General features: G+C 36.9%; 1 protein-coding gene across 38 annotated transcripts in view; it reads right to left on the reverse strand.

Moving 5' to 3' along the window:
* Window positions 1-17,919, reverse strand: part of RBFOX1 (RNA binding fox-1 homolog 1) — a 1,145,409-nt gene that overhangs the window by 46,260 nt on the left and 1,081,230 nt on the right. For all 38 annotated transcript variants that reach the window (XM_039732124.1, XM_039732135.1, XM_039732144.1 and 35 more), the window contains one exon: window positions 1,990-2,122. In XM_039732124.1, the coding sequence (XP_039588058.1) occupies window positions 1,990-2,122 (133 nt within the window). The remainder of the gene's footprint in view (window positions 1-1,989; window positions 2,123-17,919) is intronic.

The raw sequence follows: 17,919 nt of genomic DNA on the forward strand, positions 1-17,919 counted from the left end.
GACCTGCCTGCAGAAAGTCTGCACTGACCTACAACAGAGTTCTCTGTGCTTACACATCTAACTTACTGCTAAAGGTGCTGGCAATCAGCATGTGCTACTCTTGGAAATGGAATTCTTGCTGCTGAGTCACTGAACTAATTATAATAATGTGTATATCACCACACACATATACACATAGAGCACCCACATGTGGCCTCTTAAATTAAGGCAAATTTATGTTACTTACTCGGTAGAAAGTATTTACTCGTTTTGCAAATACTAACTAAAAAGCACTGTCCAATTAAAAAAACTATCACACACATCTGGTAATTATTTTTGCATATATCTTTATCACTTCGTATTTAACTAAAGTGTGATGTCATCATGAAATTGAGTGGCCCACCTTGTTATCTCACTTCATATTGCACTCTATGTTCAAATTTCAGAATTTACTTTTAAACACAGTAGAGATGAAGGGTCCACTTTCTTTAGATGCAGTATCCATTTGGTTGCTGAGGAATTCTAATTGTTTCCATCTTTGCCATGTACAAATGCCTGGACTGACTAACTGAGAGTATGGCAGCAAAAGGATAACTTTGGTGGGACACCATCCTTGCCCAAAGGTAATTCAGGCAAACTTCAGAGAAGTGTCTTCCTCCAGTAGTGGTAATACTGTTTTTCTTAATAAACTAAACAAAACACTCAAATAAATCAACAGAATACACTTTTACAAAATAACCTGATTCTGTGGCATGATTTTTACATTAGTTTTTAGAATGTCTTATTTCTTTGAGATAATAACTGCCCAATGTGACAGAATGGTCAAACTGCCTGTATAAATAAATCCCTGAAAACTCAGGCCAAAGGCTGACTGATGAGATTAGCAAATTTGTGTGGAAAAAAAGATTCTCCTTTTGGCTTAATGGAAGCGAGGTTTACTGAGAAACTGTGGGAACTGGTGCAGGGCACCCATCACCTGCTAGAATGGAGCAGGGGGCAGGGGTTGTGCTGGCAGCTCCTGCACAAGGGGACATCCCCAGTGGGAGCCAAGGAGCTGCAGAACAGGATTTCAGTGAGAGCAGGGAGAGAGAAAAAGAGAGAGAGAGAAATCATCTTCTCTCACTTCCTGTGCCAACCCTTCCTGACCCTTTCCCAGAAAGATCCAACAGCTCTGCAAAGAGGTAGTGGCAAATCAAGTTTTATGACAAAATACTACTCTAGCTATGTTTTCTGATTTTACAGAGTTCCTAATTTGTTGACAGCTGAAAATCTTTTGCTAATGTTATTAAGGTTTTTGTGTTACATGCAGCATACAAAGCCTTTCTGTGTCAGCCTTTGCAGAACTAAAGGAAAAACTGTTTATTCTTTCTTTCCCCCAAAAATATACATAAAACCCAAACAATCTTCTGAAATAAAGAAGATTATAGAGTTACTAGAAATTAATACTAAGAATTCCTCTTCTTGGTTCCTCAGTTTACTACTTGGTTTTAGTAAATGCAGGTTACTGAGAGCAAAACCTTAAGGCATAATTTAAGCAAAAGTACACAAAACCCACGGTCCTGAGAAGAGCACCCCAGATTTCTATCAGATGGCAACTAGAAAAACTAAGCAAACTGCAATTAAAAAAGAAAAAAAAGGTATAAAAAAAATCCAGCACTAAGCCTTCAGGTGCAGAGACAACTTTCAGCAGGCGATTTGAAGAAAAAGAAGTTAACTCGATCCAACCTCCTTAATAACCAGATGTTTGCAATCATCAAAAATACACCTTTAGCCGAAACAATCTCCCCGTTCCGGAGCATTCCGTTTGCGGGAGCATTTACATAACAATATGTGACATCTGAAATGCTTAAGGCCACCAAGCATGGCAGTACAAATTACAGTCATTTTTCAAGCCGCTGTGCGAGGCGCCGGTGCCGGGCAGGCACGACCCGCATGCAGCAGGGCTGGGAACGCTGCCCAGGCTCCTGGGATCCATGCTGAGCCAGAGGTGAGGGAAGCAGAGCTCCTTACCCGCCGTAGGCTGGGATGGGAGGAGGGGGAGCTGCTGCTCGGAACGTGTTGTACACCGTGCGGCCTCGGCCTCGTAGGTGGGCACCTCTGTACGCGGCGGCTGCGGTCGCAGCAGGGTAGGGAAATCCTGGCACTGCAGAGGGAAAAAAACCAGGGATTAGTGTACAGTGTCCACATTCTGGAGCAATCCTGGAGTTGTGATGGTGTAAAAGCTTGCCTGTAGCTGGACGAGGGAGTCGCCAAAGTGTTTTAGCTCAGCTTTTCACACAAATCTCTGCGTGCAAAGAGCAGGCGGCAAACTGGGAATTTGGATGGCAGTGTCATTTTTGGCTCTGAGTTTCTCAGAAGACACTAATGAAAAGAGTGTTGACTGGTTCAGCCAACACTACTACCAGGAGACTCCCAAGGTCCAAGTTCAGGCTCAAATTTATAATGTCAGAGATATCTGCATCACATTATTGGATCTGTCTTCTAAAGTCAGCCCTGTTTTGAGTAGGGGTGAGACATCAGAGACTTAGGTGACCTCAAGTCATTTAAATTATCCAGTGATATTGCCAATTGAACAGAGCTTTGCTGTTGTTCAAGAGTTGAATTATTAACCAGCTCTTAACTGTGTAATAAATCAAAGAGTTTTTCTTCTCTTTTCTCATTTTTTGGGGCTGCACCATGTACATAACTGTAAGTTTCAGTCCTTCAAAGGAAACAGTTGTATACCTTAGGAACACCTTTGAATCCCCATAATATTCAGACCAAATAGAAATAACTTAACCATACAACAAAAAAATTAATTCAGACATATTTGTATTGTCATTGGATCTGTGAACATTAATTACCATTCCATGTGAGACTTAAAATATTTTAATCAGAAATTGAACAGTAATACAGTATTAGAGGTTTTCCTTTTTTAAAAGTTCTCTCTTGATAACTTTTTAATTGAAAAAAAAACAACAAAAAACAAACTCAAAAAAAAAAAAACACCAACTTCCCACTTCTCTGCCAGTTTTTTAAGCAGTGCTTCATTACCTCATTTCTCCTTTGTACATATATTGCATGTCAATTTTAGAACAGGTATGAATGAATCAATCAGTGAGACAGATAAAATCAAATCCAGCTCTGTTGGCATCAGGTTACATCAAATGTACTTCACTATGTTTAATTTTTTTTTCAGTATGTAAATAAAAAAATGAAACAAATATTGCTTAGCAAAGCCCTAATAAAAAGCAAGCAAATAGAAATACAGTTGTATAATGATTTTCAAATCTGAAATATTGATTTCAACCCTCACTTAGCATAAAATTTTAAAAGAAGCCTTGAATTTGAAATAAGAAAATGAAAAAATTCACAACTTTTAGGCCTTGCTTGCTGAACATGTGAAGGTAAATACTGTAATTATGGTGATTTCTCTATTACTGCCTTACTGCTGTGGCTCTGGGGCTTTGCTAGGTCCTTCTCTTTGACAAAAAGGTTACACAGTAATTCTGCAAAGATTTACATGCCTGTGATACAACATAAACCAACCTTATGGCAATGCAAATAAATTAGATATGTCTTAGAAAGTGCAAATACCATATTCTATACGGAATATAAAAGGAATGTGTCAAAATCATAAAGATGAACTTGCAGAACTGGATATTCTGTTGATAACTTTGCAAGCAACTGCATTTAAGAATTCTTAAAGGAATTGTACTGGAAAACATTTATTTTAAGGAAAAACAACATATACATCATCTATGTGAAATCTGGATGCTGTAAGTACTTTTGCATAGTCAACAAGACTGAGTATTGACCAGGTAAATAGAGTAATGACAGAGTTATGATCTGCTGCTAGAACCATGTAACTTCTGTCCTTTTCCTTTCCAAGTATACAGCCTTGTATAAAAACTAATACAATCTGCAAAGGAAAATGCAAAATACAGTTTTACATAATGTTCAAAGAACTACAGACCTACACTCCCTCCAGTCTAACAAGTTTTCTTTTCTTTCTTTGTCCAGCTTTCGCTCCTTTCCTGTTACAGGTGGAGGACTGGATGGAGAACTGACCTAATCCAGGGCAGTTATCTTTGTGTAAGAGTGATGTTCAGCTGCAGTATGCCTGTCTTGGAAAAATCACTCCTTTCCAGCTAACAGGCATTGCTAGAAGTAAGTTTCTCCAATAAACTGATTGTTAATTTGTGTCTTAAAAAAAAAAAAAAAAAAAAAGGCAACTAAATAAAAAGAAACAAACCAGTGCTCAGAAGAGTTTGCTTAAGCAAATGAATGGAAATGGATTTGAGAGAATGACCAGGAAAAATTGATATCTGAAATGGTGGACATGTTAAATGATCAAGGTTAACCTTTAGGGACACTCTTAAACTGTCAAAATCAAGAGACATTTCACTGACCTAAATGGCAATTACCAAAAATAAAAGAAAAAAATCATGAAGGCAACCTTAAAATTTCTTCACTTGCATCTGTAGTTTTCTAAATATTGATAGAAAACACACTTTCACAACAAGAGTAGAAGTGATAGAGAAAATCCAGCAAACTCAAAAACAGCCTAAGCTCCAGCAATGTGAGATATGTAACACCATTGTGGGCTTGGAAGACGTGGTCTGGAAGTCCTGCCCAGAGTTCTATTCCAGTAATTAATTCTTTGTAATGAACATCTACGTTTGGCAATATTTACAGCAGTTGTTCTTTTAGGGTCCTAAGCAATAATTAAAACCAATGGAATTGTTGGGAGATACTGAGCAAATCCCTCAGTGAAACAATGAACCCCCAGCGTGGTTTGTGAACATTTTTTCCTTTGAATTGTACCATTCAACCAGCTTTCACACAGACATACTAAGATACATATTTTGCAACAATTGAGCATTTATCCTAAATTCTCTTTATTCTTCATGACAGTCGCACCTTGGAAAGAATTACAAGGAGGGTCATTGACCTCAAATCCTTGACAGTGAATGCTTTCCAGAAATAAATGCCACTGGAAAAGCAGAGTGCCCCACCAACAAATGAGTCAAAAATAACTTTTATTAAATTATATTTTTATGAGAAAGAAGGCATTCTCTTAACAAAAAAAGAAACAGGAAGAAAACAGAAATAGCAGGGAGAATCACTTAGTCCATAAGAATTTACCAAATTCAAAACCTGTAAAGAAGGTTCAGCAGTCATGGGAAATGCTAAGACAAGATTGTGATTTTTGAATAATTTTCAAAGGATCTGCAATTGAAAGGATGAGTTTGAATGAGAAGCTTGAAGTAATGTAATTGTTTTGCTACGCTTGATACATTGCTCTCTTAATAAAGTCACAGAGCATGAAATGTCTAAAGTAAAGCAAAGCACTAAAAAACTTAAGATACGATTAGTGGAAGGCAGAGCAGTGAGGTATAGTTCTGTCAGAAAGACAATCAGACATGATGGAAACTGAAGATGGGACTAAGAGTGGCTGGCGTTGCAAGGCCTTACAATCAAGTGAGATCAACAGTTGAGTTTATTCATAACAGAATGATATCCATCCCAAAAACTGATTTGGATCCATCTGAAAATCAGAGTATCTGAAAACACACTTTTTATTGGCAGGTAGTAATATTAGAGATTGAGATTGGATGTAAAATAATCAACAGGTTTTGTTGCCCTGGATTTGAGTTCAGAAAAAAATCCCGTAATGCTCCTTCAGCCCAGCTGAGAAATCAGATGGGTAGGAATATGTAATAACCACAGAATTTATTTTGCTACCAAATTTTTAATATCCTCACCCCAAAATAACCAGCAGAAGTGGCAGCATTAGAACACAACTGAAGAATGGACTTCATAAAAAGAACTTTATGAAAAGGGCTGTCCCATCAGGAAGCATTAAATGCTATTAACCAGTCCCAAAAGTAATGAAGATAGTAGCCAGGAGGGGTAGAGGTTTTAATGACTTACAGTTTGTAGGTCAACCTTCCTTAGTGCCTCAGTGCCAAGCTGCTGAAACCCAGTCAGTGAAAATGCTATTATAAAGGGGTTGAAAATGTGTTTGACTCTCAGCAGGGAAGCATCTGAGCCCACTTCTAAGCAAAAGTAGCTTAAATTCATCAAAGTAATTTGATGACTGGAATTCTTCTGATCTGTGACTGAGAAAAGGCAGATTTCTCCAAATGCATGTTGATGATAGGAGGTGATAACACGAGGTTATAAAAAGAAAGACTTTTCTAAGGACAATACATAATCAAACATCAAGCCATTGAAAACAATTTACATTTTCACCTAATGGCCCCATCCATTCTATAGATATTCATTCTGCTGTTCAAATATGAATGAGACTAAAACCACAAAACTCAGTCCCTGCAGTCACGCAGCAATTTAAATTTTTCAAGTTAAAAAAATTAGAGTATAAATAATATGCTGTGGAAATCCTTGGCTTTACTTAATATAATTATCCAAAATCATACACATCATCTACTACAGCCTAAATGAAATTGTTTTAATAACATTATGCTGGTGAGATTTCTTCTTTAAACTTCTTTGTTCTATTTTTATACTTAGGGGGATACTATTTTAAAATGTATTATTACAATTAATCTTGTCTAAAAAGTTTTTTCTTCTTACACTTTGTAAACATGGAATCATTGTCACTTCAGTGAACTTCAGTTTAGACCTCAAACATGAAATATGGCCAGAAAATTGCCACATTTAATCAAATAGAAAGGCCTTTGGAATTAACGGGATTCATAGTAGTGTATCAGCAAAATTTAGATAACTAATGATTTTATAGAAAAAGCAAATATGAGCATAAGGAAGAAAAACTCAATCTTTGAGTTCACAGATGAAATTTAATCAAATCTTAATTTTTCCCTGAAGATGTAATATAAGCATTTGTTTTACTAATCTCTTATTAAATGAACACGACAGGGAGGTGCACATTGTAGGCACCATATCTCAGTGCAGGCCTGGGAAAACAAAGACTGAAGGAACAATGAAAAGCCTGAGTTCCCAAGAAGAGGAATATAACCTGGAAAAAAATACTTAAGGGTTATACACTGCATATTAAAGTTTTAAAGCTTTGGGATAGATGAAAGAGCAGCAGATGCAAAAGACAACAGGGGGCAGATTTTGTATCAAAGCCATAAAAATATACAGCCACTTTAATGGGCAATTATTCTTCACATTTGTGCTGCGGTTTGAATTTGTATGAGGGTGCCATATGCCCCAAGAAAGGTGTGCCATCAAAATGGATGAGCAGATCTACCTCTCATCACTCCTAATCTCTCCTCCTCTGCACAGAGTAGCGGGTCATCTGCCACCAAGAGTTTGCAAATGTTTTATGGTGAAGAATTTTAATGTTCCGTCGTGTTTGAATCGGTTTATCGCTAATTTACTGCGGCACAGTTTAACTGCTAGAGAGACAGGGAGACACATTTACATCATTCCCATAGTTCAGGAGGATCCCCGTTGAGGAAACACAATAAATTAAAAACAAAGAGATATAATGGGTGGCATGCTGAGAAAGGCTAAGCAGAATAATCTATATGATATTATCTGAAATTTCAGGAACGGAATCAGCAGTTTATCCCAATGTGTGCTGTGTTCTCCCTTCACTGTAATAGTAATAAGTATTATTAAGTGGCATTCTTTGAATGAATTATAAACACTGTGCTAAAGAGGATTTGTGCATTTAAATACACAGACCAAAGCACACTGCAAGCAAAATGTAAGCTCTGTTAATACAGATTTAACATGAAAAGGCATTTAAATTATATATAAATATATGTATTTACACATACTTCAAATTCAGGGTAAAAAATCTTCTTTAGAAAGTTCACAGTGTTTAAAATTACAGGCTGAAAATACATTTCTTCTGTCACTGTTGTGAGATGATTTTTCCTTGGATCTAGTTGTGAATTAACTGCATTCAAAGGAAATTTCCCATATATATCGAACACACTCACAACTGGTCACTTCTATTTCTTTCTTTCACAAGCTATTTATTTTTTGAACCATACTTTGAATTACAGACCAATTATTTCCTTACGATTGTAAAAAAATACATGCCAGTATTATACACTGTTGTTTAGGAATGAATAAATCTGTATTTTGGAGAAACCCCTACTTATAGGACATTCTCATTTGAAATGCATTAAAAAGGAAAACAAAAATCTCTAATTAATGTACAAGTCTAATCACCATTCTCCACATGGAAGAGTAATTTTTCACTGTTCATTTGCTCAGTGTAATCTCAAAACTGACATAACAGAAAAGCAATGGCCTATAAATCTGCTCTCATTTGTTTCTTTAATATTCATATTCCATTGAACTACAGCTGCTTGTTGCTGCAGTCTATTACAACATGCAAAACTGTCGATAAAAATATTATGAAAGGCAAGATGTGTTTCTTCATGGCTCTGTGTGCCATTTATTTGGAAAAAAATAACAACAAATGACTCATGGATTGTCCCTTAGTTTGCTGCACGCTGGGCGATTAGTGATTAATTACCTTGCTGCAAATTGACATGGCACAAGGAAATTGACACAGCTCTGATTAATTAACTTTTTTATGCAAGACAGTTACTTACAAAACACTGCACACTGTAATTGAATCCCTTTACACAACACTACTGCATTAAGTTTCCTGTCAAATCCAAATTAGCACAAAATTTCACATAAATGTGGTGAAACTTTTTATACTGAGATGCATGCAAATATTTCTAGAAAGGGGACAGAAAACTGCTTTAAAACACCCTTTTCAAATATTTCAGCCTCAGACGTGGGAAGAATCAGATTTTTAGAATTTTCCATACCAAACCATAATCAAATGCACACAAAAAACCCATAAACTAAATATTTCAGTAAAAAGCAATCTACTATTTATTCCTATGTTAAATTATGGGAAGACCCTTAACTGTTCGAACAAAACTTTTCATCTCCTTATCTTGAAGTTGTTTTCAGATCTAATTAATCTATTATTTCAAGACTTTGATATACTGACTTCCTTGTAATTATTTAAAGTCTAGATGGAGCTACTCTTTTTGTTTCATCTCCTGTCATGTACCAATAAACAACCTACTATTGGTTCTCTGTATATGCCTAGCATGACATGCCATTAATTTATAGGTTATAGCCAAAACTTGATGCCCAAGCCTGGAAACTCTCTCATCTTCCTGCCTAAGTTTTTTCCAGCTGAGGGTGGCTGGTCATTAGCACAGCTGCCCAGAGGGGCTGTAGGATCTCCATCCCTGGAGATGTTCCCAGGCTGTTGGAGTGTGGTCCTGGAGAGGCTGCTCCAGGCTTTGCTGCTGGAGCAGGGGTGGACAATGTGTTCTCCAGGGTTCCTTCCAACATCAGCCACACAGCATTGGCCATTTGGTGATTCTGTGGTTATCAGAAATTCCCTTACACCTCACCCTTCTTTAACTGGATTGCATACACAACCACCTGACATCAACCTAAGACATCAAAGGGGTTTCCAAGAACAAGCAGAGGAAAAAGGAGGACATGAAGGGATACAAAGGAACAGGTAAGATGATTAAGAATTCTTTTTGTAAAGCTATGTGATGACACCAACCTACACCTTGAAGTTTAAAAAAAAGCTCTGACTGGTGGTGAAATTACTTATGATGTACTTAAAATCAAAATGAGAGTACTGCATAGCTGAAATTACAAATAGATGAGGTACAAAGAACAGTTGGCTTTTCACAAAGGAAACAACTAAAACAGAAGGAAAAGCTCAGGAGGTAAAAAAGCACCCAGGCCATAAAGAAAAAGTAACAGCAGAGATCAGAGAAGACACGTTTGATCTTAAATTAAAGAACAATCTTCAAATATAGATGATCAAAGTGATCAATATCTTGTCTGGTGTTCCCAGTTATTGGACAGCTCTAAGTTTCAAGCAAATGGAAGAAACCCCCTGTGTCTAACAAAGCATCACTTCCAAGACAAAGGAAAAAGGCCACGGTTGTGGAAAGCTGGATGAAGAGTAGAACTGCTATAAAGAGAAGACAAAATTCAGTAATTTGAATGTTTATGAAAGTCAATTATACAGTGACAAGAAATACTGTTTAGATGACACAAGGATTCCTAAAGCTCAATAGAATTATTAAACTGTAAAAAGAACACTGTCAGAATGCATTGGGAACAATTTAGGCAGAAAGTAATAGAGGAAAAACCCAGCTGTTAACCTAATCCAAACCATAAAGGAAAAATTGTCAAAACAAAGAATTGCACCTGCAAAGTTATACTGATACTAAAAATGTTATTTCCTAAAAGGCACTTATTATCTGTGAAATTCAGGTTAAATTTTGCTGTACACAGAACAGTTCCAAGAGCTGTGATTCAATAACAAGCATCACAAAATAGAGTGACACTAAGGTGTGCCTTTATTTGAAACCAAATCTTATAGGCTAAGCTGAAAAGCACAAAATTAAGAGTTTGCTATCTGAGAGACAGGATGATTTAAGATGTACAGGCAACACCGTGGGTCTGGCACTAAAAATGAGTGACACCAGCAGAGAGGATGCAGAGCCAGGGAAGGTGGCACCCAGGACTGGGCTCAAAGGGCTCTGATGTACAATTGCACCATAGAACACAATGCAAGATAACACTGAATGTAATTCTCACTATGTAAACATAATATACATAACAAATGCAATTAATACATGCAATTATCACTATTTAGCTGCATTCTGAGAAGAGGAAATCCAAACAATCCTCTTGCCCTAAATCACAGGTTAGTCACCAGTGCTGCCACCAGCAGCAGAACACCAAGGAAAGGCACATGAGCTCCCAACTGTCCTTGGGCACACACAGATTTTATTATTTGAACTAAAGGACAAAGATATTCTCCACAATTTACAACCCATGCGGAGGGTTGTGTATAAGCGGGAAAAAAAAGTCAGTGACACAATTCAGGATGTGTCTCTCTTTCCAGAATTCCTAAGCCTGCTAGTTCAGACACACTGCTCCAGCACAAAACAGACCAATAGAAGAATGACAGCAAACAGCAAGGCCCAAAAAACACATTTGTGGGAGTGAAATGAAAGCCACGTTTACAGGTTTTGGACAAACACAATTTTTTTTAGTGATGACTTATAAGTAAGTAATAATTTAAAATATGAATAGACAGAAGCTAAAATGAGAGTTATTCTGAAAATAGTTGCAGAAAGACAATACAGAACACCAAAAATGCTGTAGGACGAATTTCAGGTAACGTTACCAAAAAAAATTTTCAAAATGAAAAAGCAAAGAAAAAACCAAACAAAAACCCCCAAAACAAACAAACACAAAACCAACCAACCAAAACAAAAAAAAACAAACCAGAGGTTCACTTTACAGTTAAAAACAGGATGATACTTAAGTCAAGAATGTAACGCTATGCATATGAATACAGTTTTACTTATTTTTAAAATTTTGTACTATTTTTATCTTACTTGAAAATCAATGGAGTTGTCCTGCATCAAAGCAAGGCCCAACACAATGGGACAGAACAGAGTATAAAAACCTTCTAAAGACGTTTCAACATGAGATGATATCAACATTTCTCCCCACTTCTATACATCAGGGAAGGAATTATGGAAAGCCATTCCCTTCCTACTTACTATTGGTATCCTCTTTATTTGAGCTTTCAAAAAGCCACTGTATTCAACACACAAAAGGGAAGGCAATTGGCACATTTTTCCTGGTTACTCCTGGGTGATTCTCTTTGTAAATAAAGGCAATTAGTTCAGGAAGCACACCAAAAGAAAGTTTGGCCCCTAAATGTTCAATAATAAGGTTTTTGTAGCCTGAAATCATATATGGGATTGATCCTCTCACATGTGTGCACATTTCCCTTCAGCAGGATTTTTGTACCCTCAGTCAGGAACTGCAGCCCTGCAATGGTTAATTTGGTTAATTAATGGCCCAATCACAGCCTCCTTTGCAGGGGTGCTCTGCCTGCTTCCTACGAAGCAATAAGGAGCAGACAAAACCAGGAAGATGTAAATACAATGCACTGATATATATTTTATCGGTGATGAACTGACTTCTCAATCCAATTTAGCTCAAGAGAAAACAGACCAATTAAAAATTTAGTTTGCAGAACCTTTCTACATTCAATTCAGAAATACTGAAGCACTGGCAAATTATTTATACCACATGAATACTCATTTTTTAAACTGCTCCTGACCCATATTCTAATTCAAAATGGCAATCCTGCCAAACAGTTAAATGAAGAAAAACTACAACAATAAAATCAGAGCAAATGAATCACTGATGTCATTGCAATACATGTCCATTTGTATTGAATGAGGTCAGTCATGACTGACACACAAAACCCAGATAAGGATACACCCAGTGCCAGCAGCATCTACCCTTCACCTGCTTGGAGTGGCAGCAAAATGCCATCATTAGAGTATAATTTTCAGGTAATTACACCTGTGCAACAGATTAAACATGACAAAATCAACAGAATCAAAGTCTCCAAACCAAATGCTTCCACTAATGATTTGGCACAGAAGCACACTTTGAATCACCTTTTGAAAATTTCTATTTTCCCTGTGTAATTTTCTTGGTATTGAAAATATCCCAGAACATAATAGAAATGTCAAAGGTCTTCCTTCAATCCATTAGTAACGCCACAGGAAAATAAAACCTGCAATGTCTTCACTGAAACAAGCAAGATGAAAATAGTTCCATACAGCATTTTTTAGGTGGTTTACTAATATTCCTAAGCCAAGTAACCTATTTCTAAAAGCAAGGACATACTGCATATACAAGCTTGACTTAATTTTCATTTCTGTAGCACAGAGTCCGCAAACACACTAAATCCTACAGTTGGATGTGCTCTTTATAAATATAAAATGTATATTTATGACTTTCCCTGTTTATTCTAAAAGCAAGATCCTGAACCATCCTCCACCTATGAATTAAAACAAAACACCCAAAGGAAAAAATAATCTTTTTAAAACTAGGACATATGTTTGCTATATGTAAGCGCCAATATTTTCAATAGGGAAAAAAAAAATCCCACACCGTGCAATTATTACTTTCTGCTTGTGCCATAGATTTTCCTACTCTCCTGTCATATAATGCACAGAAGAGTAGGAATATTGGGTTAATTTTGGGACACTTCTTGGTCTGCTCTGACAGAAAGAAGTGTGTTTTCCTTGCTTTAAAAAAATCCCCAAAACTTTAGCATTTAAAATACTTCCTGTCAAAAATATTACAGGACCAAAGGTTTCCAGGGAATTTTCCGAAAGAACTGCCTTCCCACCTTTCAAAAACATCTCATCTCTGCCTTGTTGTTTCCTGGTCGCTCATAAGCTAAAATCCCAGGGCAACATAGTTTATTGTTTTAATATCTGTCTGACGCAAAGCAGAAGTATTCTCTGGCGAGTGCTTATCTGTCATATGTACTTCTGTGAAAGGAATATCAAGATAAATAAGATGTTCTAGGGCATATCATGGGATTATGAGCTTGACACGGACTGAATTCTGTTTAAAAATAGTTGAAACAATAAATAAAAAAAAAAAACATCTACACTGGTATTTTGAGGATGTGAGCTTGAAGAGCATTGGGTTTTAAATATTTTAATTATAGGGGGTTCATGTTATTTTAGTATGAATAGAAAATGAACACTCAAGTTCATAAATGGGACAAACACGATGAGAGGAAATAATATTCATAATTTAAACAGTTAAAACAATAAAATTCTATTCTAATGGTACAATGGACTGTGAACTTACTTAGTATTAATTAAACTCAGTGTAATGGCATTTTCTATATTGAAATGAATAACCAGTGATCTGGAAATTCATTTAGACCATTAGGTTAATTACAGAAACTGATGGAAGTTTTATCAGACAATTACAATTAAAGAACACGAACAATGTGGGACAGATTTATAAGCATTTGTACCACCTCAATCATTTCTGCTGAATTCCACCACCACTTCTTCCAAAACTGTAATCAATATATCAATTAAAAAATGGGCCATCAACTTCATTTGCCCTTGAGTATGATAAAATAAAATGAATTAATATTGGATTTTGCATTTTTATATTTTCCTTCTTTTAATTCTATCATTTGACTGCAGAATGAAAGATTTATTTGGGAGCTGATAAGCAGGCTTACTGAAGATGAAACAACTCTATATTTAGGAAATATAAAACAACTCTAATATTTAGGAAATCTAAGCCAAAATTTACTTCAGTTTAAAAAGTACTCATTGAAGTCAAGGCAAAATTCTCTTTTATGGGCATGCTAAACATTTGGGAAATGGAGATGTTCATCTGCACATCATTCTGAGCAAAAGCATGGAGAAACTTAAAATATGTTACCATATATGTGAGCTACCCATGTAGCTAATAGTGAACCATCCCTTCAATGTATGCTCAGAAAAATCCACTAGTAGCTACACACTCAATAACTTGAGTACCTTAATGCTTACTTGGAGCTAAAATGAAGTCTAAAAGTTTCAGAGAACAAAGCGCTGATTTTGAGAGTAAAAAAATATTTAGCTTCCTTTGAACTTCCCTTTAAATTTTAAATTCCGTATCTCTCCCATTGCCCTCCACAGGGCCTGGGTAGGCACAACTGGACATTCCTGAGGGATGGGATGCACAGCTGGATGGGATGCACAGCTGGATGGGACGCACAGCAAGGGCTGGGTGAGCCCAGGAGTGCTGGGAGCCAGTCCAGACCACGAGGATTTCTACTGGAAATGCATCTCTTCTTCCATGCCCTGACACAAAGGACAGGGACATTATTGGGAGACAGAGCCAGGCACACTCTGGGAAGAGAGGGACAAAAAACCAGAGAGGTTTCCACTGCCAGGACATTCAGTCATTGGAACAGATGAACCCCTGAAATTGTGCAGTCGCCATCCTTAGAGATGTTCTGGTGCAACCAGGTTCTTCCAACTTGAACAACTTTACAGTTTACAGTAACTTTACAACTTCGTATCTTCCTTCTTGCCCATGCTTTGGCTCTCATGAGCTCCTACTTCATTCACATTTTCAGGCACTTCTACATTATAGAAAAAATGGGGAAAATATGCATAAAATGGTTTTTAGAAGCTCTTGCAATAAGTTCAGATTTGTATTTTTGGCTTTTTGAACCATACATACCCAGCTGTGTTACTGTCCTTGGCACAACAGTGATTCAGACATTCAAGGACAAATTTTTTTTCTTCTTTTGAATCTTCCTTTTGTCCAGCAGGGTCTTAATTTTCTCATGGATCCTACTCACGTGTGGCTTAAATTCAGAAAAGTTCCAAAACTACCCTTGACACATTTCTTCTTTACCAGAAGATACAAATTCCTTCAGGATTTTAAAATGTTTTGTGGAAGTAACTCAAGAAGTGAGGGTCAAAAGAGACTGTCAGTTCTGAGCAGCCAAACTGTTTCATTTCTTTTCAGGGAGGTATTCTGGGCCTCTAGGAAGATTCCAATGAGTGCTGACTCACTGGGATTTGGTAAGGTCCAATCATTCCTGGCTGGATAGAACTCCTTTCAATACTTGTCTGCATCCTGAATTATAATGATGAAGGATTTAGCTGAAATCTGTTCTATCAGTTCTGCCCTGGAGATGCAGTCCTGTGGAAATCTACAGCAACCAAGGTTTCCTGCCTGGATTTCCTGGCCGTGGTTGTCACAGGACCCACCCCACCCAGGGATGGGAACACACTGGCGTGCTGAAACTCTGCTTTCTACATGAAAAATTATCTATTCCAACAATAGGTGTGCAAATGAAAAACTGATCCAGGTCCCATCTTCTCCTTCAGCATAAGAGAACAGATGAGGCATGAGAGACTATTGCTGCTGATTTGTTCCACTGCTTGCAGAAGAAACAGCTCATTTCTTTCCGTATTATGTGAAGGGCCAGAAGTGATGGAAGGAAGCAGAGCCATGTTTCCATCTACTGACATATTCAGAGGTGTAACTAATCATTGTGCTGGGAAATGTATAGTGTGACACCTAAAATATATCCTGGAGAAATAAAATATCAGAAGGGAAAGAGCAGCTCCAAGAATTGCAGTCTGCTTTCTGGAGAGCCAGTGGGTAAAAGTGCTCAGAGCCATCAGGGGCTACCAGTGGCCAGTACAATTACAAACCAAGAAGTTCAGTGAGAAACCAAGCTAGCCAAATGAAGAAAAACACATCTTCCAACCATGTTGCAGTCCTTCATGCCTTATAACTCAGGAGCAAAAATGAACAGTCAAGTTAGACAATACTTTGAAAAATGGGGACTATCCTCTTCCAAATATCAGAAAACTCCTAAATGCCATTAGCACTCTGTGAAATTCAAGTATCTTAGATGGATTTAGAAAAATCCCAGCAGACTCTTTCCCTTCTGTTAAAACAATTACAAATTGAAAACCTCTTAATTCTTACATTGTAAGTGGTTATAAAATATCACAGTTACAATATCAGCAGTAACAGAATAAACGATTAACAAATTATTCAAAAAGGAAGGCTGCAATATTGTTGTCTACATAGAATGATAATAGTACAAGTATTCATCTCCTAGACACTAATGTTGACTTATCAGTTATAATTTCAATATTACAAATGTGCACAGAAATGGAATATAGAAGATCTTTAAACTAATAAAAGAAATGAGACAAAAGTCAACCTTCATTTCTATTCACTTCTAGTGGAATTTCCTATAGAAATGAAGCTATTTTACATCTTTATTGAAAGTTTTGTAATAAGGAGAAATAAAAACCTAATTACAATATGCAGTAATTGTAGTAATTTTGTGTTATTAGGAGTTGTGACCCTGTAGGGGAAACTGCATTTTGGCAAGGGGAAATTCTATACATAATAAAGGAAAAATCATGACTTGCCGACACACAGATTCAACAAAAGTGTAATAATTTCTACTGCAAGGGCTACCAGCAATGCCTGTTATGAAACTGTGTATTACACATTGCCCAGTGGGAGACAGATAGGCAAAGCTTGTTTATTTATGTATTTGGCATAATTGAAAACAAACAGGTGTTTGTTAGGATATCATTACTCAAGAAGCACCACTGCAAAATAAGATTTTTCAACAGGACTGACTCAGGAGACAATGGATACAGTGAACTCCAGAGCTCAGCTTGCTCACAGTGTCTCTTTGGGGAATCAATATTAGTGGAAATATCATCTGATGGAAACAGCAATTCCAGAAATAAAATTCCTGGGGTACAACTCAGTGAGACAATAGGAGCAACAGGGTAAACTTATGAAAAGCTTTCAAAGAAGACCAATTTTCAGAAAATTATAACAAACACTGCCCCCTCTTCTCTAAAGGAAGCTCTTAATTGTGAGATAAGTGAAATATTTGGATCATTTCCAGGAAAAAAAACTGTCAGTCAAAAAGGAGGAGTGCACTAAAAATGTCCAAAAGGGAGCATTAATTTAAACTGTAAATATTTCATATGTCTGTGTTACTACAAGAAGTAAAAAATCCCCACTGCTAGAGAAAGGTGACATATTAGAAAATATTCTTGGAGCACCTGTAAGAAAATGCAGACTTAACTGACAATTTAATTTGCAATTTAAAACACTTGATGCATTTGGTGAGTTCACTATGCATTTGTAGGCTCCAGACTCCTCATTTAAAGGGGATCCCATATGAATCCTGGAAAAGCAGCAGCTCTAGGGATGCCATTGATAATGTTTGACATAAAAGAATTACATGACTGTAGAGATGATCACCATGGAACTATTTTGTCTTAATTCCTGGATTTAATTTAAAAAATAATTATTTTAGTAGTCTAGATAAGCTCTAAGAGAATAGAATTGCATTCTGGATTGAATACAATCTGTATAAGGAGCATATCTGATATTGCTGTTAAATCAGATCTTGTGTTTTCTTTACAATGAGCACAGAGCCAGGGCTGCTGCAAGCACCAGTTACTGCTCCAGCATTCAGCTCCAGGTTTCTCACCCCACTAGAGGCCAGAATGAGCATCAGTGGTACCACCAATCCAGTCTAAAACACTCTCA

The sequence above is a fragment of the Passer montanus genome, unplaced genomic scaffold, assembly GCF_014805655.1.
Source record: "Passer montanus isolate IOZ18808 unplaced genomic scaffold, ASM1480565v1 scaffold8, whole genome shotgun sequence".
In the NCBI taxonomy this organism is placed as follows: domain Eukaryota; kingdom Metazoa; phylum Chordata; class Aves; order Passeriformes; family Passeridae; genus Passer; species Passer montanus.